Here is a 15,809-nt window from a genome sequence, read left to right as displayed (position 1 = left end):
AATCCTTTAAACCTATAACTACTGTGAAAGCTAAAAACAATTCAACAATCCCCAATACAAAATTATACATACTGGAGTCGACTTCAATAGGGTTCAGCTTTGTCTTAACATAGTGTTTTCATATATTTCAGTAGCTTGTATCGATCCCCTTGTTTTACACCTGAGCTACCGACCGATCACATTCTGAGGATCTCACTAATAACGCCATGTCTGCATTTTATCACTATTTCCAAAAATGGCGCGTCCTTAAATATTTTTGCACACAAATTTTTATCGAATTAATTTGGATTTCAACAGTCAAAATGTGTAAACGCATCTAAACATTGTGGTTTTGTTTTGGGTAGCCATTGTTGGAAACGGCTTATAAACTGTCAATACGCCCTGTAAAAAAGTTTGATAAATATGTGCAGTATCAATATAACTGAGCTCCGAATGGAATCACAACATTTGGTACAACATCCATGTACTAACTCAGTATCGACCCAGAAACTCCTATAAGCAAAGCAAACGCTCCCATTCTGGTGTCCCCAATGTACTTAATTAACCTCGTCGATTAAAAGCTTCCACGTAGGTCTTGTGCGCCACCTACCGGTGAACAAAAACACAACAAGCACACGTTTTCCCTCTTCTTTATTACAATACGGATCTACTTTGTGTTACAGTATACAAAAAAGCATTAAAAAACATCTAAATTGCATGTTCAAAGGAAGTGCACGAAATTAATAACAGACTTTCTGAAAGACTACACCAGTTATCAAAAATTCAGTTAAAAAAAAAAGTTTTGCAATAAATAAGTATAAATTACATGATAATCATTATGAAAAGGTCAGGTAATTCAATTAAGGCACATCTCACATCCCAAAATGTACCTCGCAAAAACAATATGGCAACTCCCTAAGGACAAAAACAAGCTTATTTTCCCAGCTTAAAAAGGGAGCAGCATTTCTCCTTTTAATGAGAATCATAAAACATGTTCAGCAATTAACTACCCTGCCGCAGAAAAATGTATATATTAAGCAACTTTACAGAGCATTGCCTGTCAATTCATGAAGTTTGAGATTGGTTACAATAATGCAGAGAGAGAGAGAGAGAGAGAGAGAGAGAGAGAGAGAAAAGCAACCGTTGACACTGCAGTATTAATTTGAGACAGTATGCACTACAACTGTGCAATCTGAGCAGTTTAACATGACATACATAAGAAATGAGAATTATGATTAGGAGGAGTGAAACAGTTATTGCTGAAATAATGGATGCTTTTTACAAGCCAATTTGGTTGAATAAGGATCCATCACTTTGCGCTACATTAGCGAAAGTGATCGAAAGCCCCAGAGCACTTCTCACATTCAAAACGTCTGCATAGTTTGAACTTTGACAGTTTGCTCCTGAAGGTAAATCACAGCAATGACAAGCACGCATTTTCTCGAACAGCATTTTTCCTGGCAAAAATGTAGAGTAACAGTTAAACATGTGTCATGTGTTTCCTGTATGTTCAGCTTGTGACCACCACCGTCATCAGCGATCAAACAGGTGAGGAATATTAGAGCTCACTGATGCAACAATTACGCATCTAGTGTTCCCTGCAGTTTACACGTATTTCTGAACACAGCGCAGCCCACAGCTTTGCATGCCTGTAGAGAAATGCGTCTGAGAAAATTAGATGTGACAATGCGCTAAAACGTAACTGGCTTAGTGTAAAAATACATATTTCAGCACCTTTCAGACACACAAAAACTTTGTTTTTCTTTTACAGAAGTAGTGGTTTGCCATTCTGTAATTTAAAAGGTTTGGATGTACCAAGAGCCAAAACACTGTATTTACAAAATCCATTTAAAAAAATCATTTGCTTACAACATGCATTGCCATTTCACTGGAGGCTGTACAAAAGAAATAAATAAATCACTGTTGTCATTTCAAAAGGCAGAGGAATGTACTGCATGCATGGAGTGTTTCAAACTTGTGGCATGCTTAAGCTGTGAAAATGTCAGAGAGATTATTTGTTCTCATCTATACACACACACACATTAAAAGTCCATTCAGTTCTCAGAGAACAGATGTCCTAATGATCCCTGGTGTAACCAACAGCCATTTGTGGACTACAAATCTTACAGACTCCCACCTTTGCGGACATGAAGCAAAAGAGAGAGAAAAAAAAAAGACAAAACATTGCAGCGACATGTTGAAGAGCCACTCCAACACACACAAAACAGGCTGGTAATAGAATAGCTGGTGTCTTTCATATGCACACTTAACAACTGACAAATCATGAAAAAAATAGAAGTCTTGATGATATGTACGAAAAGGTGACAAAATATTTACAAAAGGTTGACTTAATACAAAATAACCAAACATAATTCAGAATCAGAAATGGAGCCTCAACAAAATTTTCATCCTCATCCTATAAATAACACTAATGCCCATAGTAAGTTTTTTTTTTCCTTTTTGCTTTATATAAAAAATGAAAATCAACTCTATACAAAAATTTAAAAAATACCCATATAAAAAGGAATATTACATATTAAAGGAACATCTAACTAACAGATAATTGGAGGAGTGGAAATGGGGAGGTCTGCCACTGGAGACAACGCCAGGCGGATGCCATGGATAACCCTGCAGGGGGATTCAACCAAAGTAATCACCAGCTTTCCTTCACGTCCTCTGGGAGCTGGGGAGGAAGTGTGTCTGGGAGGTGTGTGGCCACTTGCGTGGTCGCCAGTGTCTTCTGTTTTTTGGAACTGCAGCAGGGTTTGAAGAGTCGAGGGTCGATAATCACCTCTCCAAACCGCCCCTTATAGACAATGCCACAGCACACCTTTTGCCTAAAAAGGAAAACGATAAACAGACGACAGACAACCCTTTTAATTTATTCTTAAAAGGCACAAAACGGTTTAATAAATCTGTCCCATCGGGTTGTCAAGCACAAAGCCATAGCAGAAGCTCACCTTTTCCAGTATGAACGGTCCAAGAAAGAGAAGATGGAGGGAGTCGAGCGCCTTTGTTTGGACTCGATGTCTGAGCCATCATCTGACTGGTTGCTGTAACTGGGGGACTGCGCAGGAGACACACTGGAGGTTGTACTGTGGGCATCTGAGTCTGCTTGGAAAACAAACAAACACCAAATTCATTTGGCAAATTGTCAAACTGACTTAAGTTTCAGCAATTCCTTCTTAACCCTGATTTATGAAGCAGAATTGTGACCATGCTGAGGCAGGACTTCACCAGTACGACAACAACCACTGAATTTGAAAGAGAGGAACAACAACTACTTATGGTCATTATCGATTACTTCACTGATTCCTTGTAATTGTCTGGTCTATAACATGTCAGAAAATAGTGAAAATGTCCATGTATTCACATTAGAGAGGCTGGAATCAGTGGGCTGACATTTTACCTTTACACAGAATTTTTAAAACAATTTATCAAGTGTGAAAATTGTTGGAAATTCATTTTCTCAATATCGACTACTTGTTCAGGTCCAGTGTGGACCCTCAGACACTGCAGATACACCGCCAGTGCCCTAACCCAAAGAACCACAAGATGCTGCTAAACAGTCATTTTTAACTAGGCTGTTGCTTTAGCCTGAGAGGAAAACCAACACCAAAACAAAGATTGACAGAGTGAAATCAGATGCAATTGTATGACTGAGATATTAGGGATGTTTTCTTGAGCACACAACACGTTTATAATTTAAGTCATTCACTGTTCGACTGGTTCCAAATCAAATGTAACAAGACAAACCTCTCAACACAGGCAAGATAGCAGTTAGTATTTTTAAACAACTTACTTTGTCTCTTTAATTTGTGCAGCTTCTTTAGCTTGCTCTTCTTCTTCCCGTCACTGTTCTTGATCTTCTTGGGTTTTGTCACCTTGAAGCCTGGCCCAGCTCTGGCATCCACCACCTGAGTCAGGTGAAAGCAAAAATATCAAGTCTATTTAAAGCTGCAGGATGACAACAAGACAGATATGATTCTCACTACGGTCATCAGACATCACTTACATGGTTCCAGTTCTTCTTGGAGCCATTAGGCAGCTTCTTCCACCTCTTCACCAGTAACACACAGGCATTGCAAATGTCTCCAACACGATCTTCAGACAGCCTTAAAAAATAAATAAATAAATAAATAAATGGATGAATGAATGAATGGAGCATGCAAACACCATGAGAAGTGTCAATGCCAAAGTTTAACACGCTGGTGCCTTAAGTCAAGCTCTACTCACATGCACACCAGCAATAATACACAAATCAACATACTATGCACACGCACAACATGAATGACTAAAAGAATGAGAGCTTTTACCCAAAACACAGTCTGAACGTCTCCTCATATCGACTGCTGTCTGTGAAGCGTGAACTGGAGGACTTGGTCTTGCAGATGCAACAGCCGTCGTTACTCCGGTAGATCTTTGACTTGTGAAAGCCAAACATAGTCTATTTGCTGGTCGGGGTTCAATGCAAAAACCTGAAAACGTAGACCACAGACGGGTGATTGTCCGAGTGAGCAGCACCGTGGATGTGTGCGGACAGTTGTGCTTTCTACTACAGAGAAGGGGGCGGTCCCTTCACGCACACACACGGAGATATGAGCGAGCCATTCTTAACCCATAATTTGAACATATCCTGTATGAAAGTCACCTGTTAGGGAGAGGTTAATTCTATACACCCTTAACAAACAACTGAAAAAACATCAGTAACTCTGGCTAAAGCAACAACACCCGAAGCCCTTCGAAATTTAAAGCTAAGTCGCGGGAACCGCAAAATACAAAAAAACAGACAACACTGACATACACTAACGTTATAACCTGACGATCTTGGTTGTGTTGTCAAAGAAACGAAACATAAGGAGCATTTATGTTACGTTTCATGCTGTAGGAATTTACAGAAGCTTTCAAACTTTCAAACGTTCCGCACGGTTAACGTTAGGTGAGTTACAGACACGTTACACCCACAACATAGCGTTTTGCTGTCTGACGTCAATTTTACTTTTCTAAGCACTGTCAAATACACGGGAAACTTTGCGTAATTTCCAAGTCTTAAGACAATGAAAACGGTTGATCCAAGACAGTGATCAGCTGTGGATTTGTCTGCAGCGAAAACTCGGAACAAAAAGCGGGCAGCAGCGCTTTCTGAAGTGAAGAAACAAAAAGCTACCGGGCTATTCGTTGAATTATGTGTAACACGCGTGTCTGACAAAACACATTTATCAACTTGGTACAATTCGTGTATATTATCAAGATTTTAATAAAACGCCAAAAAGTTGCGATGAAACCATCCTTCCCTTTAAATTCTAACTTTTGCCCGCTAGAGCGCCAAATATGGCTCATTGTTGTTAGCTCTTAGCATGCTAGCTAGCCGACTCTGCTACCATTACCACGCCACGCTCTCGTTCACTTCCACGTTATCCTATTGTCGAATCGTTTAGTCTTTGTACATTTAGCTCGCAACAACTGCAAACGCACACGTCAGGTTACGACTACAACGTATTACGATCAGTCTATTCGCACATTACTAATACGTAAATTTTCACAAATGTAATTTCTGTACAAGGGAAATAACAATGCACTTACTGAACAAAAACTTTGAATCTTCGCCGTATTCTTTTCACGCACTGCGCATGCTCTTACTACTAATGCATACAGCTGTCCATTAGAATATCATTAGAATAAAAAGCCGGAATGAAAGGGCTGAGCGTACAATGACCATATAAGGAGTGCAGCCGTTGGGTTTGAACCTGGATTCAACCAATCACTGCTATCCTCGCGTCATCTTCAGAAGACATGAATGATGGGAGGCGTAGTGAAAGAGCGGGAGATCTCTGTGCTGTCACAGTTGTTACCGGCCCTCTGTTAAAACTCAAAATCCCATAAACCACCTGGCCAAAGGCTTTAAAGAAAAACAGCTATTTGACATGGCGGGAAGAGTTTGTTGACATTTTCTCAGCTGAGAAAGAGCATTTGCAGAAAATATAAATCTATAGATGAACTGCTTGTTAACGCTCATACAGTTAAATCACTGCTGTATTACTTCAGATGGGGAATTTAGCATCGCAATGTAAATGTTTTGGGATATTTTGTTTTTACTTAAAACAAAGTAGAGCGAAAGTTGACCAGAATAGTTTGGATTACACTCATGGCTTCATAACAATTTTCATTATCCATTAATCTGCATATATTGCCATGATTTAATGAATGATTTGGTCTATAAAACACAAAAGAATAATAAATCACTATCTCCCCAAACCCTTGTTTATCTTATCAAATTGCTTGTTTTGTCTGAACAAAAGCAAAAGGTATTCAGTTTACTACCAATGAAAACTGATAAAACCAGTAAATATTTTAAAAACTGAAAAGAGTGATTATAAAGCAAATTACGTTTTGCCAGTCGAGAAAGTTCATTCCGATATTGTACACCTATCAATGAATTTCTGGTTGACTCCAATACAATTAAATCCAGTTTAATGCATTACAGATGCTTTATTCTTAATATATTTTTTACACTGTACACTGTTGCTCACTTAGTAAACACTACATTACACAGCTATGTCAATAAATGTACAACAGTATTGGAAAACAAAAATATATATCTCCCAAGATGCTCATGTGTGGGTCGTACACAGACGAGTACAACACAGTCATTCCAGACGTTGTTGGCACAGAAAAGAAGTCCTTCACATATCAAATCTCTTGTTCTGCACAGTAAAGTTCAATGAATGTAGCAGAGAAGGGTCCGGTAATACCTCAAGACACCCCGACATGGAGTTTGTGGGGCGCTTAATTTTCTCTCTTGTGGATATTGCATAGCAAGAAACCATGAAGACAAAACCAGGAGGGGGGATGAGCTGGCCTATTTGCACCTCACATGGGAAGCAGGAGATGATCCTTTATCACAAGGAGTCTACACAGATCATCACATTGTTTGTATGCAGAGAGGAGGGCAGATGTAGTGTAAGAGCTGGGATGATGGTTGGGGAAAGGGCTGGCTGGAGGTATTTACATGAAGGCTGTCATTGTGATCCACTTTGCACAGAAAGACGGGTCAAGCATCTCTTGGAGCACTTGTGTCTGCAACACAAACCAAAGACTTGGGGTATTTTCCTTTATCCAGCTGAATATACTGTCCATCACTGGATACAGGCTTGAGCCACACAGTCTTGTTATCATGCAAAAAACGGACCATTTTCTCTGCTGAAGATATTCCAGGTAAAAGATCTGCATACTAATACATTTCTCAGAGAATGGGCCAAATGTAACAGCCTTTTTTATTACTATGTAAGTGAATCACCTTCCACACTACAAACCCCCTGTCATACACATACTTATAAAGCATACTTCTACATCATTTGCTTTAATCTCTGTGTAATGACATTGGAATCTGAGTTGACAACAGAGCAAGCAACTTGACCGATTTAACAAAATAATACTGTTTTTCTCGAAAATATATTAACAGTTTTGATCCTCACTTTCCCTTAAATATAGCCATTGTCAGCAGTTCATGATAACAATGAAAATATTTAGCTTTCAATAAAACATTATAGCACAAGTAGGTCAATAATGTGAAAATCATGGTTTATAATAGAAAACATATTTTTAACATCTAATGGCAACATCATTGAGGATAAAAATAACAACATATCTTGAAAGGCTCATTGCACTTAATATATGGCAAATGTAACAGTAGCTTTAATATAAGCCAGAAAATGTCCTTTGTTCAAGTCAGTTCCTGCATATAAAAGGTTCAGTTAATCTTTTTAGTGGTCCCCAGTGATGTTCCTGGTCAGGTACAACTGGTGGGAAGTTGGTCCAGTTTAGATACCAACACCTTTGACGAGCGAAGCCTCCAGGGTGATGTTGAACTCCTGCAGAGTCTGTAGTACTCTGATCAGAGAGTTGACCAATGAGCGGTCCTTAATCAGTGCAGTGTCCTCGTACATCTGAGCAGTGATTGGACAGTCTGCAAGCAGGGCGATCCAGTGATGCAGCAAATGGTCCCTGAGAGAAGAAGACACAAACGCCACTGATCAGTAAAGTCTTATCTCTTATTTTATTAAAGTGACACAGATCCCACGGTGATGTCTTCATATACCTTCTTTTGTCTGACCAAGAGTCAAAAACACAAAGATATCCAATTGACAATGATATGAAACAGAGAAAAGCAGCAAGTCCTTAGATTTGAGAAGCAGGAACAAATGAAATTCTGGTATTTTTTCCTTAATTAATGACATAAGCAATTAATGTACTATCAACATTGTGGGCAAAGAATTTTCTATTGTCCAAAAAATTGGTAAATTAATAGTTGCAGTACTATAATTTGCATAAAGGAGTCATAAATAGAAGAGGTTAAAAACACAGTTGAATATTAACATACAAATCACTGCATCGCTATGCACTTCAATGCACAGCACATAGACTCTTTGGCAGGGAGGAAGAACTGAAGGAATAAACATCTTACACTTCAAGAATCCTCAAAGGAGAGATCATTTTCACTTGATGCAGGGTCAGATACAGAGCAGCGCATCCACCGCTGTTAGGAATTCAGTGTCTTAACCGAAGACATTTCAGCAGGAAGGATTGATTTCTACTGCGGGGGCTTGAGCTTGATTTATGTGTGTGCATCAAAGGGTTATGATGTAGGTACAGAAACTACCATGGTTGACATGTGTGGGAGGTTAGCGAGCGCTGTCAGCCTACCTTGCACCCAGACAGACGAGCATCTGGAACTTCCCGTCCTTGCCGATGTTTCTGGACGTGTTGTTGATGGCGCGCATGAAGCGGCAGAAGTGGCGCACTCTGGTCTGCCAGTTTTCATCTGGAGTCACCTGCCGCTGCTCCGCACTTTCAAAGTACACTTGTGACTTTTCTGTTAAAGCAAAGAAAACAAAATCTAATCAGTTAATAAGTGATTACACAGTAAAATGTAGATCTATTTGAAGGAGAATTTGACCCCCACCAGGGTTGAACGGTGATACAACATTTGTACTGTTTGGAGTAAAAAGTTTTTATTTAAGCTGACTGCAGCTGCTGTTCTTTGTGCAGAAAGAGGAGTAATGCTATGAAGTCTTTACCCAAGAAGTCCCAGATGAAGACATTCTTAAAGAGTCGGGGTGATTTGAAACCGTGCTGGAAAACTTGCTCCAGAGCCCAGACGAGTCCATACTCCCCACAGAGGAGAAGGGTCAGGCTGCCTCTCTGCACAGAGCGAAAACAGGAAAAAGCAGATAGTTTGTTTCCGATTATCAGGTTGCTGTCTCTCACAAAAGACAACTAAATGGAGCTCTTTCTAGATACAGTCCTGAACAGCTTCTCTGATCCAGTTACCCCATTAAAATAAGAACTTTACTTCTCAGTATCTTGGGAAAAGGGAGCTAATGTTCAAAGGTGTTTGGGACTCTGTGCAGAATCAACTGGACACCGGCCATCTCTCACAGGTCCTGATGTATTTTAAAACAACTTCCAAGTAATCAATGATTATGAGAAGAGATAACAGCAGTTATTATGTTTACTGAGTGTTCTATTCATTTATGAGATCAGCCGTCATATCAGCATGTAGTGATAGTAAAAGTGTGAGAGAGATTTACATAGTGACAGACACGACCAAACACAGCCGAATACAACGTGCATTTTGATTTTAAGGTCACTTTTGGTTGTTAGCAGCCTCCCTACATTGTTCTGTCACTACTGTAAAGAGGTGGAGCAGAGGTGGAGGGGATTTCCCTGGAAAAAACCCTTTGTACTTTGACTACACAAAGAATGACTCTTACAACCTGTAATCAACAGATAAGTGACAATGCACTTTACAAATCTTCAACAGGCTTTGAGTTGCAAACATCACCCCATGTGCCTCAATAAGCAATAATTAAAAACGCTGGTGGTTTTTATTAGTGCAGAAAATAACAGGCATCATTCTGGGACGGCAAAAATGATCAAGAACAATCAGCAAGGACTCTCCTTTAATATGTTTTAACAATGCGAACGACACCACACAGCCCACAGTTACTGAGGGGTTTGGGGACCACCAGAGCAGAAAGCTGCTGTTCTTCATTGGTGATGAATAATAGAACTACATGTTGGGGCCTGTCTAGACCGCCGTCTCTCACCTCCTTCTCCGGCTTGTGGAAGTGCTTCACAATCCCATTGATGGCCTCTCCCACTCCCTCCTGGATCTGACCTGTGTTTAACTCTGGACGAGAGGAAAAAGGCAAACAAAGTTGCTGTAAGTCAATACAAGCACACGCGGGGAGGACAAATCCTCATCTAGGTTTCATCTATTTCCCATTGTGTTTTCTCATTCATGCGTTTGAGTTTTTCGCAGTGAAGGTATTAAAAACAAGACTAAAAAAAGTGGTTCTATAACCCCCTTCACCCTGGACAAGAAAATCCATTATCACCCACTAACATCAATTAAATTGTACAATTGGCATTCAGAGGCTAATTTTCAGCCCTTTTCCAGCACAGTGGTCAGGAAACTCAAAATGTTCAAACATTGTTCGATCGGTCCTGAGGTTGAAGAGAGACTGAAGTTAAAACATAAAAAAGGAACCACAGTAACATCATCACTGGCCTCTATGCTGCTTTCTACTGTTCCCTGTTTTCATATTTACGTGTTCATGTTGGTGTAAAAAGGGGTATTAGATGACGGTGAATCTCAATTTGAAGAGACATGTTTCCCCTCAGCTAGCATATCATAAAATGATAAAATATTTTTGACTCGTGTCTTTGCAGTAACTTACTTGGTTTGCTGTTCGGTGAGATGGTGACAAACCTCCTCATCATCCCTGGGGACTGCTGCATCGGGGGCGTGCGGCACATCCTTTCGTCGTTCTCTGTGCTGGGGGTCATCAGCTCTCCCACCAGGATCCTCTCCAGACTGCCGTCATCCACGCCCTTCCCCAACCACCGGCCGCAGGGAAACCTGCGCAGCAAACGCATTTTGTTGACTTTTTTGAGAACCCTGTGGTCAAAACAACATGGCAGTGTGTGGATTTCCCTCAGAGGACATGCTCACTTGTAAGTGTGCCCTGTGATCTCGTTGCGGACCATGACGCACTCCACCAGCCACTTTGCGTAGAGCCCTGTGTTGTCGTGACCCATCTGCACTGTGGTCAGTTTGCCCAGGTTCTGGCACTGAGGGATGGAGAGAAGCACGGTGACGTCAAGCACCCCCAAAAAGAAAATGAAACTCAAAACAGATAGTAGCTCATTGAGTTAGTTCTGCTTTATCACCACCTGGTCTTATTTTGATAGTTCTGCTCATCATTTGTATCTATAAAGTGATGACTGTAAAGAAGTCCAAGAGGAAATGGAACACGGACAGAAGATCACGCAGGTTTTAAGCAAACAACCACTCAAAAAACAATGAAATAAAGACTCAATTTGTCATAAAGAGGAGTTATGCTTTGTCGAAGGGTTCACACCAACCTCAAAAGTGATCTCCAGAGTATTTCTGGGGACCTGCAGGACTCCGGTCTCTGCCAGCTCACCAGAAACACACACCCAAGGGTTGGCCGTGAACATGGAGCCTCCCAGCTTCTTACTGGGAACAACCACCACATGATATGGGATCACTGGGAGACAGAGAGGAGAGAACCATCATACAAAGGAATCCACTGAGTTTACTGACGGTGTTTCTGGGCTGTGTGGCATCAGAATGGGACTCACTGATGGTTGTGAAGACGTTGGTGAAGCAGAAGTAATCCACAGCGTTGAAGGACAGGAGGTGGTAGAGGAACTGCTCCTTCTCGTCATCGCAGCGCAGGAAGGCGTACCGCTTGTACAGTTTTCTGAAAGGACGAGAAAGATTGTTCGAGAAGAGTGTAAAAACCAACATCAACGCTGAGACCAACAAAGTGAAATGATTTCAGTTATTCTTCAAAATAATGAAGTTGCTCGGCAGATAAACATTCCTCAACAGTGTCAGCAGCGCAGCAGATGATCAATCAATGTCAAGGCAAATGGATGACAAATAAGAATTGTTTGTTATATATTATGGTTTAAAAGTCTGGAGTCACCTCTTACACTGATGTTGTTCTTCTTTCCTTCAATAATGACCATTTTAACAGAGACAAAAACATAATTCAGGCAACAAAAGGAGAATAATTAAATGATTAAAACTTCAATTTATATCCCCTCAGTGTTGCATGGGTCCTGTTGGAACCATTTTCCCCTCAAATAACCTTCAGTGTTGAATTTGTTTTCTAGTCAAGAAAAGCCAAAGTGACTCTAGATCATTACTGGAGCACAATGGTGCAACTGGGCCCTAAAAATGTTGGGAAGCCGTTTTTCTTTGGGCCCAAACTTTTGAACGTCGGTGTAAAGTAGAACAAATGATAACATGAGGTCACAAAAGGCAGACAGAAATCCCCCTGACCCAATTCACCGCTCAGATATCAATTATGAAGCAGGCTGTGAATCATTTATGCAGCCGTGGACTGAAGTATGATGCTCTGCGATTTCAAAGGAGTTAATGTATTATAAATGTGTGGATCACACGTCATCTTAATTTCAGGCAGACATTCCTCCACAAAAACAGAAAGAAGGTCAGGAGAAGAAGATACATGAGGTGGGCAGAAGATACTCATGGAGTTTTAATTAATGCTGAAACTGTAACCGACAGCAGAGTCTGACTTTGGGGTCATTTTGCTCACTTTGTTAACTCGTGGTCTGACAGCAGCTGCTTCAGGTGTCTGGACAGCAGCTTCTTCTCCATCGAGAGGCGGACCCAGGCTCTGGCCTTACCTACATCTGTCTTGATCTCACTGATGTTCTGAATGTGTCTGCAAATAAAAGGACAGATTGAGAGGTTCAGAGGAGGTCTGGAGCTCAAACAACAGCACAAAAGCAAAGATCAGGACAACATTTTCCCCCGGTTTCATCATGTGAACATTAAAGGATTGAGCCAAAGCCAAAAGAGAGGCATCCTGTATCCAGTATCTGTCTGTTCCACCACAACACTTTTAATAATGCAAACACTGAGCCAATAAACATCTTATTTGTTTCCAAACAATTAAGAGTCGTGCCTGATAATGCTGACTGCAGCTGATGCACATATTCATGCAGCTTCGTAGTTCACATCACGACAACAACACGAATGGCTAATTTAAATATTCAGAACTTGTTATCGACAAAATGCATCAGATCAAAGTACTTTCCTATTCAGGTCAGTTCCGAAAAACTCTGTCTTTCATGTTGTCTCTAAGTGAAGCCACCATGATGACGGGACTACATTTATACATTGTAATACAAAGACCTGTTATGTAGACTGATGACAAGCAAATGTTCAGGGCTGCTGTTAACCATTAGTTTCATTATTAAGTATATAAGTATATAATTTGTTATTTATTTTGATGTTTATTTTGATGAATAAATAAATTGTTAAGTCTATAAAATTGATAATTTAATACAGAAAAAGGCCCGTCAGAAGAACCCCAAAAATGCAATTTAAATTTAAGTAAAACAGAAAAAAGCAGCAAATCCTCACATCTGAAAAGCTGCAGGCGCTGAGTATTTGACATTTTTGCCTGATAAATGCCAAATGACTTCCACTCAACTAATCAACAGATCATCCCGGCCCAACAAATGTTACTCAAAAACTCTGGCTTGTAGATATACAGTATGAATATTATATCACGCGTCTGACTCTGGCCAACATGACCCGCCCTGAGTCAGAGAAACAGCTCAGTCTGCCTCTGCAGCGCCATTTTTACCCACAGACGCGCTCCCATGTCGGAGCCGCTATCATGCCTCTGACGTCCAGACACATTCCCTTCCACTCCACCTGTGCCATCAGCTCGTCTGCTAAAAGCTCCTCGCGTCTCCTCCTCTACCTTCCATCCCCCTCCCTGTCTCCACCCTCTTCGCACCAACTAACCCACTTTTCTCTGCTCGCCATCTCCATGGCAACAGAGGACAGCATCTACTATCTGCACTGTTACTGTTACCTCTAACCTCGACAACACAGGGTAAGACGGTTGAGAGGCTTTTCCGCCATCTCTAATACGCTTAGATATGTGAGAGATTAGTAAAAATATTTCCCGCCTGTTAAGAGAACATTGTGAATTATTAAAACTCATAAGGGAGGCTGATGCTTGCGTCTGAGTGCCCTGAGTTGACCCCTCTTCTCCTCCCAGTCAGACCAGTGGGGGGTCTGGTAATTAGGCTGGAAGTAACATGCTCTTACACAGACTCTCTCTGCGCCTGCTTCCTGCAACACAAACCCCAACTCCTCAACTCTGTCTGGGTACAGAAGACCTAACATGACAACCGCGATGGCTGTCATCACACACACACGCAAACACACACCGGTGTTTCAGCATGCACGTGTGCCGCAGGTCATTGAAAGGCTTAGTGTTTCATATAAATATGCTATAATAACACAGTCTGAGCAAACTGGGGCACCAGGTTGGCCTACGGGCCTGGGATGGTGGTCACGACAACTCCAGTGTTCCCAGTCCATGTCTGAGCGGGGACGTCAGCCCCTGTCTCTTTCCCTTCATTTCCAAATCTCACCTTCTATTATGTAATAAAGGCAAAAATATATGATAAAAAGAGGACAGAGCTTTGCTGAGACGACTGGAACGAGTCACTCACACACTCGATTTTATTGTAAAAATTCTCGTAATGGTATTTTAACCAGCAAAAATGTGCATGTGTGTGAGGTCGCGTGTATGTGCATGTGTATGTACTGTATATGTAGGTGATGTTATTTTGGTATGTTATCCTGTCCTCTGTTCTTACTGTCTGGTCTCATTTTATTGCTTCATACTCACCCTTTGTAAAGTATTTTGTAATGGCTGATTTTGATTGAGTGCGTTACACATAAACATTATTATTATTATTATTAAACGATTATTTAATAAAACTGAGCTCATAACACATATAGCAGTGATTTACTTCTGCAAAAACACAAAGCCTGAATGTAAGCGCATTTTGTTTAAGGGGAAAACTGAGTGTTGACTGTCCTCCTGTGCGTGCGGAGACACTAGAATAAGAATGAAAGGATAAAAACAGTTTCATAAATGATTTAATTTGGATTTTTAAATTAGTATTAATTTTGACGCCCTGAAAATCCTTTGAGGATCCCTGAAGGCAAATCAACCCCACTGAGACGATCCATGAGAACGTCGAAAGCTCCATATAGGAAACTATTTGACAGTCCACCACAAGGGGGCAGGCTTAGTCCAACCACTGACGGTGAGCAGCAGCTAATTCATTTGTAACCCAGCTTTCATCCTTCACTCCTTTACTGAGCTCACATGTAATTAACCTCCAGCCCTCCTCACCTCATGTCCTGGATCAGGGACACTTTCAGAGGGGCCATGGCTGATCCACCACCGTCAGATTTGCGTCTCTCTGTGTCGTGAATGAAACCTGGTGCAAGAAAAAAAAAAGACATTAAGCATTCTAAGAAAGTGCCACTAACTTATGAACTCATGATGTTCTTCAGGTGAGCTAATCTCTACCTGGAGGTCCCAAACTGCCTGGTGTTGCATTTTTCTTCTCTTTGCTCTCCTGATAGTGCAGCAGGTGGGACCACAATGCAGATTTACCCTGAAAGAGAAAACATGTACTTGTACCATTATTTGTGCTGAGGTGGATCGACCATGAGAAACGACGACTGTGTTGATTTTGTTGTTCCTCACCTGTTTAACCTGCAGCCCATGGCTCCAGATCCTCTCCAGCAGGTCACAGAGACTCGCAATCAGAGTGTTCTCCTCAACGCCGGTGATGCTGACTTCTCCGTGACCCAGCTCCACGGCCTCCCGACCCATCTTCTCCACCAGCATACGCTTGGTCTGCAGAGAATGAAGCAGACAGAATAA

General features: G+C 41.1%; 2 protein-coding genes across 8 annotated transcripts in view; both read right to left on the bottom strand.

Annotated features, from left to right (window-relative positions):
* Positions 1–2,441: 2,441 nt before the first annotated feature.
* Positions 2,442–5,672, bottom strand: sinhcafl (SIN3-HDAC complex associated factor, like). 3 transcript variants are annotated; one of them, XM_076737870.1, is made up of 6 exons: positions 5,563–5,672; positions 4,296–4,457; positions 3,995–4,094; positions 3,782–3,896; positions 2,940–3,093; positions 2,442–2,816 (listed from the first exon to the last, which is right to left on the bottom strand). In XM_076737870.1, exons 2-6 carry the CDS (start codon positions 4,421–4,423, stop codon positions 2,633–2,635), a joined length of 681 nt encoding a protein of 226 aa, XP_076593985.1. In that variant the 5' UTR covers positions 4,424–4,457; positions 5,563–5,672; the 3' UTR covers positions 2,442–2,632. The 3 variants fall into 3 exon arrangements, with proteins under 3 accessions (XP_076593985.1, XP_076594003.1, XP_076593994.1); XM_076737888.1 differs by having other exon boundaries at positions 2,515–2,816; positions 2,940–3,090; positions 5,563–5,637; XM_076737879.1 differs by lacking the exon at positions 5,563–5,672 and having other exon boundaries at positions 2,515–2,816; positions 4,296–4,509.
* A 771-nt stretch (positions 5,673–6,443) lies between these two features.
* The window catches only part of dennd5a (DENN/MADD domain containing 5A), a 32,228-nt gene continuing 22,862 nt past the window's right edge, over positions 6,444–15,809 (bottom strand). For all 5 annotated transcript variants that reach the window (XM_076728645.1, XM_076728679.1, XM_076728662.1 and 2 more), the window contains 12 exons: positions 15,630–15,782; positions 15,450–15,537; positions 15,270–15,357; positions 12,636–12,764; positions 11,650–11,771; positions 11,410–11,555; positions 10,997–11,115; positions 10,722–10,903; positions 10,089–10,171; positions 9,057–9,180; positions 8,683–8,851; positions 6,444–7,983 (listed from right to left, as the gene is read on the bottom strand). In XM_076728645.1, the coding sequence (XP_076584760.1) occupies positions 7,800–7,983; positions 8,683–8,851; positions 9,057–9,180; positions 10,089–10,171; positions 10,722–10,903; positions 10,997–11,115; positions 11,410–11,555; positions 11,650–11,771; positions 12,636–12,764; positions 15,270–15,357; positions 15,450–15,537; positions 15,630–15,782 (1,587 nt within the window). In that variant the 3' untranslated portion in view covers positions 6,444–7,799. The remainder of the gene's footprint in view (positions 7,984–8,682; positions 8,852–9,056; positions 9,181–10,088; positions 10,172–10,721; positions 10,904–10,996; positions 11,116–11,409; positions 11,556–11,649; positions 11,772–12,635; positions 12,765–15,269; positions 15,358–15,449; positions 15,538–15,629; positions 15,783–15,809) is intronic.

Source organism: Chaetodon auriga, chromosome 1 (genome assembly GCF_051107435.1).
Source record: "Chaetodon auriga isolate fChaAug3 chromosome 1, fChaAug3.hap1, whole genome shotgun sequence".
NCBI lineage: Eukaryota > Metazoa > Chordata > Actinopteri > Chaetodontiformes > Chaetodontidae > Chaetodon > Chaetodon auriga.
This window is presented reverse-complemented; position numbering and strand designations above follow the sequence as displayed.